The sequence below is a fragment of the Urocampus carinirostris genome, chromosome 17 (genome assembly GCF_059441175.1).
Source record: "Urocampus carinirostris isolate Australia breed hairy pipefish chromosome 17, RoL_Ucar_1.0, whole genome shotgun sequence".
NCBI lineage: Eukaryota > Metazoa > Chordata > Actinopteri > Syngnathiformes > Syngnathidae > Urocampus > Urocampus carinirostris.
The window spans coordinates 3,677,735-3,693,962 of record NC_142365.1 but is presented as its reverse complement, the minus strand read 5'-3'; the positions used below and the strand labels follow the sequence as shown (position 1 = coordinate 3,693,962).

The 16,228-nt window shown below is 45.1% G+C and overlaps 1 protein-coding gene across 4 annotated transcripts in view; it reads left to right on the top strand.

The window, feature by feature from the left end:
• The first annotated feature begins 1,148 nt into the window (after positions 1-1,148).
• Positions 1,149-16,228, top strand: part of LOC148348969 (unconventional myosin-Ic-like) — a 46,533-nt gene continuing 31,453 nt past the window's right edge. Inside the window, exons 1-3 of one of the 4 annotated variants that reach the window (XM_088320527.1) lie at positions 1,149-1,290; positions 11,672-11,830; positions 11,903-12,018. In XM_088320527.1, the coding sequence (XP_088176653.1) occupies positions 1,273-1,290; positions 11,672-11,830; positions 11,903-12,018 (293 nt within the window). In that variant the 5' untranslated portion in view covers positions 1,149-1,272. Of the gene's footprint in view, positions 1,291-11,671; positions 11,831-11,902; positions 12,019-14,522; positions 14,561-14,610; positions 15,088-15,227; positions 15,943-16,228 lie in introns of those variants that run through there. The other 3 variants (XM_088320530.1, XM_088320529.1, XM_088320528.1) reach the window with 3 other exon arrangements.

Sequence of the window (16,228 nt, the reverse complement as noted above, 5' to 3'; positions counted from 1 at the left end):
TATTTTTTAAAATCTAAATAACTACTTGAGTAAAAGCAAGTGCATGCTGAGCAGATCCGCCATGTAGAGGAAAAAAAACGAGAAAGAGAGAGAGAGAGATAAGCCCAACCAGCTCCAGATCTTACCTCTACCATGCATCAATGCTGTGCATTAATTTTTTAGGGGTGATAGGAGTTATTTGCCCCCATCCATGCATTTGATATGGCTGCTACGTTTGATTGGTTAAACATGGTAGAGCCTGCCGGAGGTCTCCGTCATTATAAATGCCCCTTAGCGTAGACAGACAGACGCATAATAACGTGGAGGGGATTTATTAAGTAACCAAGTAACGTCTCCGAAATACTGTTTTTTTCTTCACAAATTTACTAATCCATTATCTGCACCGCGTATGCACAATAGGGTCGTGGGGGTGCCGGAGCCCATCTCAGCTGTCCTCGGGCAGTGGGCAGGGGACACCCTGAACTGGTCGCAGGGCACACAGAGACAGACAATTAGCTCGCTCATTCCCACCTAGTGACAATTTGGACCGGCCGATTAACCTAACATGTTTTTGAAATGTGGGAGGAAACCGGAGTGCCTGGAGGAAACCCACGCAAGCACGGGGAGAATATGCAAACTCCACACAGGTTTAATGCTGTGCTGCCCCAAATTTACTCAAGTAAAAGTATAGTGATTTCAAAGTACTCCTAGAAGTACAAAACTTACTCAAGTAAATATACTCCGATACTACCCACCCTCTGCACGACAGCAAGTACAACACAGCTCAAAAATAATGACACGCAGGCATGCTCCGTACGTCTTCTTTGAATCTGCCTCAGCTTGTGTGAGAGAAGGAGGAGCAAACTCAACTCGGGAGAAGAAGAAGGAAAGAATGTTTCACCGTGTCATCATCCGACTTATTTATTTTTGCTCCTATGGCTTGCTGTTTTGCAGCATGCCTTCCCATGTTTTTTTCCCCCGTGCTCTTTTAGCAACACCCTTGTGACGCGCGAGAGGAGTTCCTGCTCTTGTTTGGAGTTTGGAGAGAGAGAACAAGCGGCGGGCTGGGTTTTGAAGCGGGATCGGAAGAAACTGGAGAGCTTTCCGTCCTCACGTGCGGGGGGGGGGGGGGGGCTGAAAAGAGGGAGGGACGGGGGAGAATAGAAAAACATTGAGCCGCCTCACCCTGGGTAACACTGTCAATGAGAAGTTACAGTTGAGGTGCCAGAGGAGGAGCTCCGGCCCGGTGGGGGAACCAGTACTTTGTTCTTCGGCGGGGAACCACAGGACAGGATGAGGTACCAAGGCAGGGTAAGCGCCACGCTACCGTCCTGTTTCCTTTCCTGTTTTCTCACTCAGTTTGAGGAAAATCTACTCCGGACCAAGGGTTTCCTTGCAATAGTCATGCGAATCCAGCTGTGGTTTCGGCTAGCTTCACCGAGGGACCAACTTTACCAAATAAGGACGTTGACCGTATCTGGATGGAGTCTCTCGGGAGATGTTTAGTTCAAGTTCTAGAGCAGGACTGGGAAATTTGGGCTACAGATAATGATTTAATATTCTGTTTCTGCTGAAAGAAAGACTTCCGACAACCCGAGCACCCCTGAAAATAAGTAAAGGGACAGTGTGTGTTATTTAGCGCCTCCTGGTGGTACATACAACTAATGTTCACTCCAAGCTGCGTGTGTGCACAATTGGGCACTACCCAGAGCTTTTCCGCGCACAAGAAAATCTAGCCAGCTCACAAAAATCAGGGTTTGAAATTGCTCATTAAAAAGCGAATGAAGTCAAAGTTACAGTGCATGAAGGTAAAAATACTCGGGTTCCCCCGAAGCTGTTGTCTAAATGCGGTATTTGGAAGTCAAGGTCGAAGTAGAAAGAAGTTGAGTAAAGTCAGAAGAGTTTGTTGAGAACCGGCTTCTTCGGCTCGGCTCACTAAAAAGAACCGGCTCTTTCGGGTCCTAAACGGCTCTTCGGGTTGTTTTTGCTTCTTTAATCCCAACATGACCAAATATGATTTAAAATTATGCACAAAATGACTTCAAGGAAGGGGGGGGGGAATAGAACAAAAAAAAAAATACCAAAATGAAAAAGTAGTAAAAGCTGAGAAAAAAAGATCAGGAAAAATTCAGAAGAAAAGCCAGAAGAAAAGAAAGAAGCAAATAAAGGGAAAAAAGGTAATAGAGAACAAAAAAGCAAGAAAAAAGTAACAGCTAGGAAAAAATAAACACAATGAGATTGCCTGTGTTTTGGACCCCTCTTGCTAAATATCGATAATTTTCGTCATTAAATTTTTGCCACAATAAATAATAAAAAATACACGATAAGAGTCGATAATTTAAACTGAAATCTCCACCAGACCACCGGAGACAATGGAGGTGCAACGAAAACGAAAGTTCCAGACTAATATTTAGGCGAAGAAGGTGAGCTTATTGCTCCCGAATTACGACCACGTCTGTTCTCCCGTTCCGAATAACGATCCGTTTTTGATCTCGACCACGTCTGTTTTCCCGTCCCGAATTACAACTTGTTTTGATCTTGACCACGTCTGTTCTCCCGTCACGAATAACGATCTGTTTTTCATCTCGACCACGTCTGCTCTCCCGTCCCGAATTACGACCTGTTTTGATCTCAACCACGTCTGTTCTCCCGTCCCAAATAACGATCCGTTTTTGATCTCGACCATATCTGCTCTCCCGTCCCGAATTTCGACCTGTTTTGATCTCGACCACGTCTGTTCTCCCGTCCCGAATAACGATTCGTTTTTTTATCTCGACCACGTCTGCTCTCCCTTCCCGAATAACGATTCCTTTTTTAACTCGACCGAGTCTGCTCTCCCGTCCCGAATTACGACCTGTTTTGATGTCAACCACGTCTGCTCTCCCGTCCCGAATAACAAGCCGTTTTAAATCTCGACAGTGTCTTCTCTCCTCTCCTGGCTTTTGACTCGTTTCCGATCCCGACCACGATTTTGCTCTTCTATCCTGGCTACTGACCCGTTTTTTTCCGTTGCCGACACCGTCATCGCTCACCAGTCCCACTTCCACGTTCAGAGCGACCTGCTTTCCGCCTCCAGCAATCCCCGGATTGTGTGTGCAATCCTTTCCCTTCTTCCCAATAAAACTGAGAGAAACGTTACGCGAGCGGGTTCTGTTTCCGTTCTGGTCCTGACATACTTATTAATGAAATAAACGTGCATTTTTTTAAATACTTGTAGGAGCTGTATGATTACACACTGTGCCTTAAAGTTCTACTCCTTTGAAATATGTAGGACTAAATAGTAGAGATACAGTAATTAGCTACGATAATTTGCTAGTAAAAGGGAAGTCTCTTTATTTGTGTAAACTGACTTGTCCCCGCCGCCCGGATGAAAGTCCAAATCCACTCGTGACTCAAAACAATGTCGGCAGTGTTTTGTGATGACACAAAATAGTTTGGTTGCCCGGCAACCGACTTCATCCGGAGCCGGGAAAAAAAGAAGACGGTGGCACAAACGGGTTTTGGTTCCGTGTTACTTCATATGTGTTAAATCTGACGACGGAGCGATTACGCTAAAAGAGAGAGATTTTTTTTTCTTTTTTTTTCTTTTTTTTTGCCGATGGCGATCCGAACCCTGCGCCGTCTTGCACTCTGGTATGTCGGACGGGGGCATGCATGCCTGGGTGATTTTTTTCTCTGCACTGGAATTTTTAAAAAAATGTTCAGAAAATTCAGAGAGATAGGGTCGATCTTAATAGTGACAGCTGGGTTTAGGAGACTGTGGCCCGCGGGCCATTCCAGGTCCGCTGACTACACATCCGCGGGCCATTGAATATCATAACTATCGCGTGAAAATGATCTCCAAAACACTTGTCGGTGATAAAAATCTCGACAGCCAAATATTTAGCTTTGGTTGTATCCCCTTAGCACCATTTCCTGTGGTGTGTCTTGGGCATGTACACCCTGGTGGTGCCCAATATGTATTTCAAACAGGGACCTTTTGCGTGTTAAGTGAATATGCTAACCACCGCACAACAGGAACATACTTTCCATCCATCCATTATCTGCACTGCTTATCCTCAGTAGGGTCGCGGGGGAGATGGAGCCCGTCCCAGTTATCTTCGGGCAGTGGGCAGGGGACACCCTGAACTGGTTCCTAGCCAGTCGCAGGGCACACAGGGACAGACAACTCGCTAGGGACAATTTGGACTGGCCAATTCACCTGACATGCATGTTTTTGGAATTTGGGAGGAAACTGGAGTGCCCGGAGGAAACCCACGCAAGCACGGGGAGAACGTGCAAACTCCACACAGGAGGTTCGATCTCATGACCTTAGTTCTGTGCCGCACACGCGCTAACCACTGCGCCGCCGTGCTGCCCGGAACATACTTTATTATACCTTATCATTTATAACCTGCCTTACAAATTATAATCACAGAGGATAATGGATATTTTCAAAGAATAACAGATTTATTCATAAACAATGAAAACAAATATCATGTTTCATCTAATACGTCAACAATTTGTTTATTTTTACAGTTGAGTAATCGCAGCTTTTCATCCGAACCGACTCGCCATAAACATCACCAACACAAACAAACTGAGAGTTGGTGTCGGGACCAGAACGAAAACAGGACCCAATTGCGTAACGTTTCTCACAAGTTTTATTAAAGGAAAGAGAAGCACGATCCGGTGTTCGCTGGGCACGAGAAGCAAGTCGCTCTCGTACTCGGATTGTGATCCGAACGCGGAAGTGGATCTTCCGTAGCGAGCAATGGCTGTGTCGGGGACGGAAAAACGGGTCGGTAGCTGGGACTGAGAGAGCAAGGCGTGGTCGGGGTCGGAAACGAGTCGTAAGCCAGAACAGGAGAGTAGAGGAGGTCGGGATCAAAAACAGGTCGTCGGCCGGGACGGGAGAGCAGACGTTGTTCAGGAGCAAAACGGGTCGTAGCCGGAGACAGACGGGAGCAAAAACAGGACAGGCGAGAGTCAGAGTAATAAAAGGTTTGCCTTGTATCAAAAGAGGTTCCCAGATGGACTGACAACAGGGGATTGACAGGACTGGGTTCAAATAGTGACAGGGAGCCAATCAGAACCCACGACGGTTTTGTTGCTTCAAGATTTATTTCATGTATTATTTCTAAACTAAATACTTAAAAAAAACATGATCGTCATCTGCCATGGAAATATATTTGCAGATTTTACTTCTAATTTTCTAATTAAAAAAATAAATAAATAATCGATATTTACATTTATAAATAGAAAAGTCTTACATCGTATTGTATTATTATTTTAGGTATCATTTGATTATATTCAATGTTATTCTTTTAGAGAAAAATAACAACAAATATAGTACTTAAAATTATAAAAAAATATACACTCTATGTCAGGACCAGAACAGGAAGAGGACCCAGATGCGTAACGTTTACTCACACGTAGCGTGGTCAAACGGGCAAAACGTGACGATAACTGTAGCGGGGGATCAGGGCGTGGTCGGTGGTCAAAAACGGGTCGTAGCCGGAGACAAACGGGGAAACAGGAACAGACGAGTGTTATATGGATGAAGGAACGGGACCGACGGGAGCCAGAGTCAAAGGGCTTGCCTTGCGTAAGCAGAGGTTCGCTGACAGACTGACAAAGGTCGAGTGAGAGCAGGGGAACCAATCAGAAAACCAGCACTAAAGATAAAAAAATAAAATAAAAAAAATTATAACAAAAAAAATTACATCTTTAAATTTTATGATAAATATTATTTTACGTTACTCTAAGTTACTTTTAGTTTAAACAATATATATAATATTTCAAAAATACTATTCTCTGTACTGCTTTTATAATTATTTAAACATACTAAAACTGTTCATATTTTTGTTAGTTTTGTCGTTTTAACATATAATTGGCGGGCTTGTTTTTTTTCAACTCTTGGAATAATCGAGTGCAGTTGCGCCTCCACTACACTAGGGAGCAGTAGCACTCTCATTGGCAGGGTTTTATCGATGTTAAACCTTCACACTGTGCATAAGCATTGAGCATGAAGTGTGAATATAGAGTGGAGCAGACCTTCAAGTGACTCCATGATAGGGGGTGGATTTCTTCTTCTGAGGGGGGTCGTCACGGAATATAATTGAAAAGCACTGAGTAAAGAGAGCTGCTGTATTAGGTTTCATTTGAGATTTTCTTTGTTCTGTGTGTATTTTTCAATGATCTTTTCTCGGACCTCAAAGGAAAAAGTTAGGACCCTCGCCAAAGGTGCAAAAACACAAAAAAATTCCACGGCATCCCCCGACCGGCTGCTCCCATCTTGACCCCCAAATTCCTGGCTTGTGTTGTTTGGAAAATCTGACAGTCCGCTGTTAATCGCATCTGCAGAAAAGCAGAGAACAATAACTCCAACAATTGCCTCTCTTCTCATGCCTTGGCCATCTTCCACTGTTGTCCTCTTGTTTTTGCAAGGATTTCCCCGAGAAGGCTACTTAAGGGGAAAGGTCATTTATGGACACGAAGACGCCAAATTAGCCCCCTGAGGGAGACCCTTACGTGGAGAGGAAGGCTTGCTGGAAATCAAGGCCTTTTGTTTGCCGGCTAAACTGTTTTAAGTCAAGTCAAGTCCTGTTTTTTTGTGACTCCATTAATCACAAGGAGTCTCGAAGGGCTGCACAGACCACAGACTATTGCAAACTACAGACTATTATGACACCATCCCCTGATATAAAACCGACATGAGGGCAAGGAAAAACTCAAAAACCTCAACATGAGGTAAATGAAGAAACCTTGAGAAGGGGCAGTCTCAGAGGGCTGTACAGACCACAGACTATTGCAAACTACAGACTATTATGACACCATCCCCTGATATAAAACCGACATGAGGGCAAGGAAAAACTCAAAAACCTCAACATGAGGTAAATGAAGAAACCTTGAGAAGGGGCAGTCTCAGAGGGCTGTACAGACCACAGACTATTGCAAACTACAGACTATTATGACAGCATCCCCTGATCTAATACCTGCAAGAGGGCAAGGAAAACTCAAAAACCTCAACATGAGGAAAATGAATACACTTTGAGAAGGGACAGTCTCAGAGGGCTGTACAGACCACAGAGTTGCAGACTACTGACTATTAAGATACCATCCCCTCATCTAGAACCGACATGAGGGCAAAGAAAAACTCAAAAACCTCAACATGAAGTAAATGAAGAAACCTTGGGAAGGGACAGTCTCAAAGAGCTGCACAGACCACAGACTATTGCACACTATGGACTATTATTACACCATCCCCCGATCTGAAACGGACAGGAGGGCAAGGAAAAACTCGAAAACCTCAACATGGGGAAAATGAAGAAACATTGAGAAGGGACAGTCTCAAAGGGCTGCACAGACTATTGCAAACTACAGACTATTATGACCAAATCCCCTGATCAAAAACCGAAATGAGGGCAAGGAAAAACTACAAAAACCTCAAGTGAAGTCATGTCTATTTGTGTGGCCCTTAATCACAAGGAGTCTCAAAGGGCTGTACAGACTATTGCAGACTACAGACTATTATGACACCATCCACTGATCTAAAACCGACATGAGGGCAAGGAAAAACTGCAAAACCTCAAGTCAAGTCATGTTTATTTGTTTGGCCCTTAATCACAAAGAGTCTCAAAGGGCTGCGCAGACCACAGACCATTGCAAACTACGGACTATTAGCACACCATCCCCTGATTTAAAACCGACATGAGGGCAAGGAAAAGCTCAAAAACCTCAACATGAGGAATACGCATGAATTATAATCTCCGCATGGGACAGCATGGGACATAGTGGGGTGGGTCAAAAGTGACACCTAAATTTAATGTCATGATTACTCCTTGCACTCACCTGTGCCCGCTCGTTTGGCGCCATCTGCTGCTAGTTGCCTGATTGATTCCCCTCCTATTTATACCCAGTACCCCAGTCACTCCTTGTCAGTCCGTCAGCGAACCTCTGCATACGCGAGGCAAGCACTTTGGCTCCCGTCGGTCCCGTCTTCATCTTTATCTTACTCGTCTATTCCTGATTTCCCATTTTTCTCCGGCTATCGACCCGTTTTGTCCATTTGACCACGCTCTGATCTCCCGCTCCAGCTAACAACCTGTTTTTGACCACCGACCACGCTCTGATCTCCCGCTCCCGCTAACGACCGGTTTTTGACCACCACAGCAGACCATTTACCATTTAACATTTCCAATAGGAAATAATAAACCGCTTACAAGAAAATGACTAACATTTGACACAACAAACTACCATTGAGGAACAAAAATAAATTGAGAAATTGTCACTTTGCATTTTAGCAAAACTATTTCCCATTTTGCCCACGAAATGACCACATCTAAGTCGAAGGCCTTTGAATCCCAAACAGGACTTGTTTATCCGTCGCGCGCGACCGGGAGAGCTTTGTGTACATGTCAACTGGAATTTGTCGACAACCTCGATAGGACGAAAATGTGGTGGGCCGCGGTGACATTCTCTGTGACTGCCGTGCAAAATATCGCACGCAGGCAACAACGTGCCACCTCGGTCACTTTGGACTCCCAACCGATGAGTCATATTCTAAAAAGTGCGTCCTTACGCATCCGGCTTGAAAAGTCATGAAATGATTTGCATTTCTATAGCGCTTTACAATGTGCTTCACATTTCCCAATAGCAGCCGTGCAGCCATATAAGGCACTAACCTGCTTTTTGGTGGCATTATGGGGTTGAGTGTCCTACCCAAGGACACTTCGACATGTAACACCGGGATTCGAACTGCGATCTCTTGATCCCAAGACGAGCGCTCTACCTCCTGAGCCACTGCCGTCCCAAAAAAACTTATAGCGGCCGTGCAGCGCTAACCTGCTTATTGGGGGCATTAGGGGTTCAGTGTCTTACCCAAGGACACTTCGACATGTAACACCGGGATTCGAACTGCGATCTCTTGATCCCAAAATGAGTGCTCTACCTCCTGAGCCACTGCCGTCTCCAAAAAACTTATAGCGGCCGTGCAGCCATGTAAGGCGCTAACCTGCTTATTGGGGGTATTAGGGGTTCAGTGTCTTACCCAAGGACACTTCCACATGTAACGCCGAGGAGCCGGGATTTGAACTGCGATCGCTTGATCCCAAGACGAGCGCTCTACCTCCTGAGCTACGGACAATCATGTTTTTTTTTTTAATCTTTTTTTTAGAAATAATACATGAAATAAATCTTAAAGCAACGAAACCGCCGCGGGTTCTGATTGGCTCCCTGTCACTATTTAAACCCAGTCCTGTCAATCCCCTGTTGTCAGTCTGTCTGCGAACCTCTGTTTATACAAGGCAAGCCTTTTTCGACCCTGACTCCCGCCTGTCCCGTTTTTGCTCCCGTTTTTCTCCGGCTATGACCTGTTTTGATCCTGACCACGTCTGCTCTCCCGCCCCGGCTTACGACCCAGTTTTGATCCCAACTACGTGTACTCTCCCGTCCTGGCTTAAGGGCGGCATTAGCTCAGGAGGTAGCGTGCTCGTATTGGGATCAAGAGATCGCAGGTTCGATTCTTGGCTCCTCCGTGTTATATGTCCTTGGGCAAGACACTAAGCAGGTTGGCGCCTTGCAGGGCTGCTGTTGGTGTGTGAGTGTGTGTGTGAGTGTGTGTGAATGGGTAAGTGTGAAGCACATTGTAAAGCGCTCTGGGAAGTCATTGACTTGAAAAGCGCTATATGAATGCAGACCATTTACCATAGTTTCCGACCCCGACCATGCTTTGCTCTCCCAGTCCCGGCTACCGACCAGGTTTTTCCGTCCCTGACACCGCCATCGCTCGCTACGGAAGAGCCACTTCCGTTTTCGGATGGAAAGGAGATTAGACGAGGTCGGGGTCAGAAGTGAGTCGTAAGCCAGAAAAGGAGAGTAGACGCGGTCGGGGACAAAAAGAGGTCAACAGCCGGGACGGGAGAGTAGACGTGGTCAGGATCAAAAACAGGTCGAAGCCAGGGGACAGACGGGAGCAAAAACAGGTGGGAGTCATTGTCGAAAAAGGCTTGCCTAGAGTAAACTGAGGTTTGCAGACGGACTGACAAAAGCGGACAGGTAGTAGTGGGTTTAAATAGGGACAGGGAGCCAATCAGAGTCAAAGGAGCGAGCAAAGGTGATTCACATCGGTAATCATGACAACCGGCCTCCAAAAAGATCTAAATCATGTGATGTACGATTATTGAATAATTCCAAATCGTCTTTTAGCTTCCTTCCTTTGCTTTCCATCCGGTGGCGCTGCTTTCCGAAGTGTGCTTTCAAATTTAAGCATTTAACCAATCAAATTGCAGCCATTTCTTGTTGCCAGGCTCCGGAATCTGCCTAGGGGACTTCACGGGATGATCTGCAGATAAAGCTGGTCGTTTAGCAAATCAGATTTTGAGTTAGCGACATCAAGACGTAAAAAAAACGTCTATTTGTGATCGTAACATGAAAATGGTGAAAGTAAGAAGAGGCCTTCTTCAGTTGCAGTCAAAACGCCGATCCGAACCTCAAGAAAGATAAAAAAGGAGTTTATTGGAGTGTATTTACTGGCATGTGTCTCCAGAACGAACTGACAGAATGAGCAATGATAACACAGCCAAGAGATGGCGGCAGTGAGTTAAAAAGTTTCAAATTCCGTATAGCTCCTTTTCGATATTTTTATGTTGTCACAGTTGCCATGGCGCCCAGTTGACCCCGCCCAAGTGGCGCCAGCTGCAGCTTGTTGACGGATTGGCTCCCCGTCAGTATTTAAACTCTTTCCTGTCAGTCCCCTTTGGTCGGTCCATCTGCGAATCTCCGTTTGTACACAGCGAGCCCTTTTTCATCTGTCCTGTTTTTTGCTGTTTGTCTCCCGTTATGATCTGTTTTGATCTCGACCACGTCTGCTCTCCCGTCCCGAATTACGACCTGTTTTGATCTTGTTAGGAATTAGATATTAGAATGTACCGTTTACCAAATTGTTCGAATTAGTTTCATTGGAGTCTCTGGGTAGCCTCTTCTTAAGTCCTCTCGCTTCTCCTACCGGCCCACGTCTTTCCGCAAGATGGCGTGCCGGCTCCTCCCATGGGCGTGCCAATGAAGCCCAACGTGAGCTCGACCACCTCGCCGTGATGTCTGGAAAACTCAAAACAGCACCGAGCATTTCTCAAAACAATGCCTGCCGTCCTCCGTCATCAGGGCCTTTCTGCGTCGTCGGATGTGCTAATTATCTTATCAGCCTTACGTCCCGTTCCCGCCATTCCTGTAAACAATATTTCCTACCAGGGTGCCCTGAACTTTCACTGCTCACTGAATAAATACAGTCGGTAAATAACTACAGCATTAAACTCAATAAATGTAACTTGTATTCAATCGTATAAAATCCTTCATAGTCAAATGTATAAAATCCTTCCATCTCGACCACGTCTGTTCTCCCGTCCCGAATAACGATCCGGTTTTGATCTCGACCACGTCACCTCTCCTTTCCTAGCTTTCGACTTGTTTCCGATCCCGATCGCGTTTTTGCTCTTCTATCCCGGCGACTGACCCGTTTTTTTCCACGTTCAAAGCGACCTGCTCCCCGCGACCACCGGATCGTGTGTGCAATCCTTTCCCTCCTTCCCAATAAAACTGTGAGAAACGTTACGCGAGTGGGTTCTGTTTCCGTTCTGGTCCTGATATGTTACTTAGTGTACCCATTCTCTAAAACAGAACTGGTCCAGTGGTGTAACAAGCATTCTTTTTAAAGGAGGTGGACATCGAAGGGCGGGTACGCTTGGTGATGGAGAGCACCCTGACGGCCCGGGACAGGGTAGGGGTCCAGGATTTCGTCCTACTGGAGAACCACAACAGCGAGGCGGCCTTCATAGAGAACCTCCGACGACGCTTCCGAGAAAACCTGATTTACGTAATTCAAGTTCCCGTCCAGGATCAAGAGTATTATTCCTGGTCTAATTCTCTGATTTCTTCTGCTTTCTAGACTTACATCGGGTCAGTGTTGGTGTCAGTCAACCCGTACAAAGATTTGGAGATTTACTCCAAACCGCAGATGGAACGCTACAGAGGAGTCAATTTCTATGAGATATCGCCACACATGTGAGTCATTTTTCCGGGGTCGCGTCATAGATCCGTTTGACATGCCTGTCAACCTCTGTCAGGACCAGAACGGAAACAGAACCCACTTGCGTGACGTTTACCACAAGTTTTATTGAAAGAGAGAGGAAGGGCTGCGGTCCATTGAATATCAAAACTATCGCGTGAAAACGATCTCCAAAACACTTGTTGGTAATAAAAATGTTGACGGTTAAATATTTAGCTTTGTTTTCGGCTGTGGTGTGTCTTGGGCATGTACAGCCTGGTGGTGCCCAATGTGTGTTTCCACCCGGTATCAAACAGGGAACCTTTCGTGTGTTATGCTAACCACTGCTCTACTGGAACAAACTTTACTATACCTTATCATTTATAACTTGCCTTACAAATCATAATCACAGAGGATAATGGATATTTTCTAAGCACAACAGATTTATTCACAAACAATGAAAACAAATATCATGTTTCATCAAATACGTCAACAATTTGTTTATTTTAACAGTTGAGTAATCGCAGCTTTACATCCGAACCGACTCGCCATAAACATCACAAACACCAAAAAACTGAGAGTTAGTGTCAGGACCAGAACGGAAACAAGTTTCATTAGAGGAAAGAGGAAGGGCTGTGCCCACGATCCGGTGTTCGCTGGGCGTGGGAAGCAAGTCGCTTTCGTACTCGGATTGTGATCCGAACACGGTAGTGGGTCTTTCGTAGCGAGCGATGGAGGTGTCAGGGGCGGAAAACTGGTCAGTAGCCGGGACTGGGAGCGCAAGACGTGATCGGAAACGAGTCGTAAGAACCGGAGAGTAGACGTACTCGGGAACAAAAACGGGTTGTAAGCCGGGACGGAAGAGCAGACGTGGTTAGGATCCAAACAGGTCGTAGCCGGAGACAAACGGGAGCAAAGATGGGACAGGCGGGAGTCAGGGTCATAAAAGGCTAGCCTAGTATACACTGAGATTCGCAGACGGACCGACAACAGGGTATTGACAGGACAGGGTTCAAATAGTGACAGGGAGCCAATCAGAACCCGCGGCAGTTGGCGCCTGGAGTCAGACATCAAACAGGACGAGATAGACGGGATCGATACCGGACAGAGTAAAAACACACGTCTTGCTGGTGCAGAGGTTCGTTGACGGACTGACAAGGGGTGAGTGAGAGCACTGAGCTTAAATAGGAGGGAAGCCAATCAGGCAACGAGCCGCAGCTGGCACCAAACGGGCGGGGCCAAGTGAGGGCAATGGGCAAACGTGACAAACACAAACAATTATTTCAGTATTTTTACTAGATTTCTCCCCACAGTAAATAACTATACTTAGTAGGGCTGTGTCAAGATCCGGAACAGGAGGAGGACCCAAATGCATGACGTTTCTCACACAAGCTTAATTGTACGGGAAATGGGGCAGCCATGCATTTTAACCCAAACGCCAGTGACTCGGTGATCGTTGGGCGGAAAACGTAAGGCAGCAGTCTGACGTGGGAATGATACTAATTGCACGAGCAGATATCGGACAAATGGGGTCGATACTGGACAGGACGGGACAGACAGGGTTGATATCAGGCACTGGAGATCGAAATTAAACAGGACAAACTAGACGGGAACGCTACCAGTGACTGGAGATCTCTATCAAACAAAACAAAAAGCCGGGAACGAAACAGTAGATCGATATTAAACAGAACAAAATAGCCGGGAACGAAACTGGAGATCAATATTAAACAGGACAAAATAGACAGGAACGATACCAGACAGGAAACACAACCAGGAAACCGGACAGAGTCAAAATTCACGTCTTGCGATTGCATAGGTTAGTTGACGGACTGATAAAAGGTAAGTGAGAGCACCGAGCTTAAATAGGAGGGAAGCCAATCGGTCAACGAGCCGCAGCTGGTGCCAACAAGCGGGGCCAATATGGCGCCATGGGCAACTGTGATAGGCTGAAAGATTTGGGACAAAAACCTAATTGCAATTTTTCAGACCAGTATTGCAGTTTCGATGCGATTTTCGGTTTTAAAAGAGAATTCGTTTTTTATTTAACCCTCCTGTTGTCCTCGGGTCAAAATGACATTCCACTGTGTTGTTAAAAATCTTCTTAAACTATATTTTATTTAACTTTAAATATTATTTTTCGAGTAGATAAACGTTTTTTTTTCTTTCTCTAAATTCAAATTTCCGTGTAAGTTGTATAAAACAAGTACAAACATGGTCCTTAAAATGAAGACATCACGAGGGTTAATCATAATAACATGCTAGATTGAGAAAACAGCACCCTCTTCTGGGGATACTTTGTTAGTGTTTCTGTCTGTTCACACAAGAGTCAAACCGCAGCGTGTTGCGATTGCATAATAGCACTACGTCACATCGCAATATCGATTAGATTTCGGTTAATCGAGATTTTGCAGACTTAATCCATTCAGATTAAATAATCTACAAGTAGTTACTTTTACGTACTTTTAACACGGAAAACAGAACGAGAAGTGAGGACCACGTGTTTCACCCGGTGCGGTTACAGGGTTGCACCAATTTGCAATGTACACACTGAAGTTTCCGGTAAAGCTGAGTAACATACATTTTGTGTGCGAGTTTTCATTTAAATGTCATATCTAACGTAAAACAAAGGGCATTTTGTTGACAATTGAATCCAGGGATGTCAATTGCAGTTTGGCTGTGATGCCGTACACAGACTTTGTGTTCTGAGGCAGGTCGGAAAAGACTGTCAACTCAAAATGGAGGGCTTAGTTTTTTCAGTATTATGCTTCGTTATTCAGCCTATACTAGTAACCTACCCTATCCATGGCATTAATGTGTTAACTAATATATTTCAACAGTTGAGTGAATGCTGTTTTACACCTGAACCAACACACCACGCTATAAAAACCTAACACTTCCCTCTAGCGGCCAGAGAGCTTATTTGGTTTGCATGTATTCGCTAAATCACAGGTATCAGACAGGCGGCCCGCAGGCCAGATCAGGCCCGCTAAGGGATTGAAACTGGCCCGCGAGACAACACTCAGAGAAGCGCAAGAGAAAAACAAGCTGCAGGTTGAAATATGTCAACTTGAAGTTGCCAAAGAAAGGTGCCTCGAACAAAGACACTGTACTTGTATTTCTTTCTGTCTCTCTCTCTCTCTCTCTCTTTCTCTCTCTCTCTCTCTTTTCCACCCCTTTTCTCTCACTCTCTGTGTCTCTTTTTTTCTTCCTTTGTTGCTCTTTGTCTCTTTCTCTCTCTGTGTCTTTTTAACTTGCTCTCACTTCCTTTTTCCCTTTTCTCTCTTTTCTCTTTTTCTCTTCATACCCTTTGCGCTTTCTTTTTCTCTTTTCTCTACTTCTGTCTTTCTATTTCTCTTTGGATTTCTATCTTCCGCTCCCTTTCTTTCCCCCTCTCTCCCGACTTCTCTTTTTATCTCTTTTGTTTCTTACGCTCTCTCCCTCTTTCTCTTTCTTTGTCCCACCCTCTCTCGTTTTCCCTCCCTCTTTCTCTCATGTCTTTATCTCTCTTTTTCTTTCTCTTTAATTTGACACCCCTGCGCATCATAACTTTTGATAGAAATGTCCTAGAGACTCGCTTCTTTTTTGACATACCACGGCTGTACCCAGTATGTCGCATTAGCCACAAAATGCATTGAGTCGGAAAAAACAGCGGTTATCTGCCCCGCTTATCCTCAATAGGGTCACGGGCGTGCTGGAGCCCATCGCAGCTATCTTGCAGGGCACACAGAGACCGACAACTCACTCAGTCATTCACACCTAGGGAGAATTTGGACCAGTTAATTAACCTCACAGGTATGCTTTTGGAATGTGGGAGGAAATCGATGCAAAATAGGGGAGAATATGCAAACTCCGCACAGGAAGTCTTGTAACTAAATTTGAAACCATGACCTCTGAACTGTGGCATCTGGGTCCTCCTGTTCTGGTTCTGACAGTGTTGTTTGGTGAGTGAAAAAAACTTGTTTCCATGGATTTTTTATCTTGGTTTTAATCTACATAGTCTGTTTGTAAAGTTCATCATCACTTGATAAGGGGAATTGGAATCATTGATAAGGCGAGCGATTGGCTGAGGTTGTCATGAAACCGATATTAAACAACGGGACAGGACAGGATTGATAATGAAACAGGATATCAAAATAAACAGGACAAATTAGACAGGAACGAAAACTGGAGAGAATAATAAACAGGACAAAAATAGACGGGAACGAAACAGGAAACCGATATTAAACA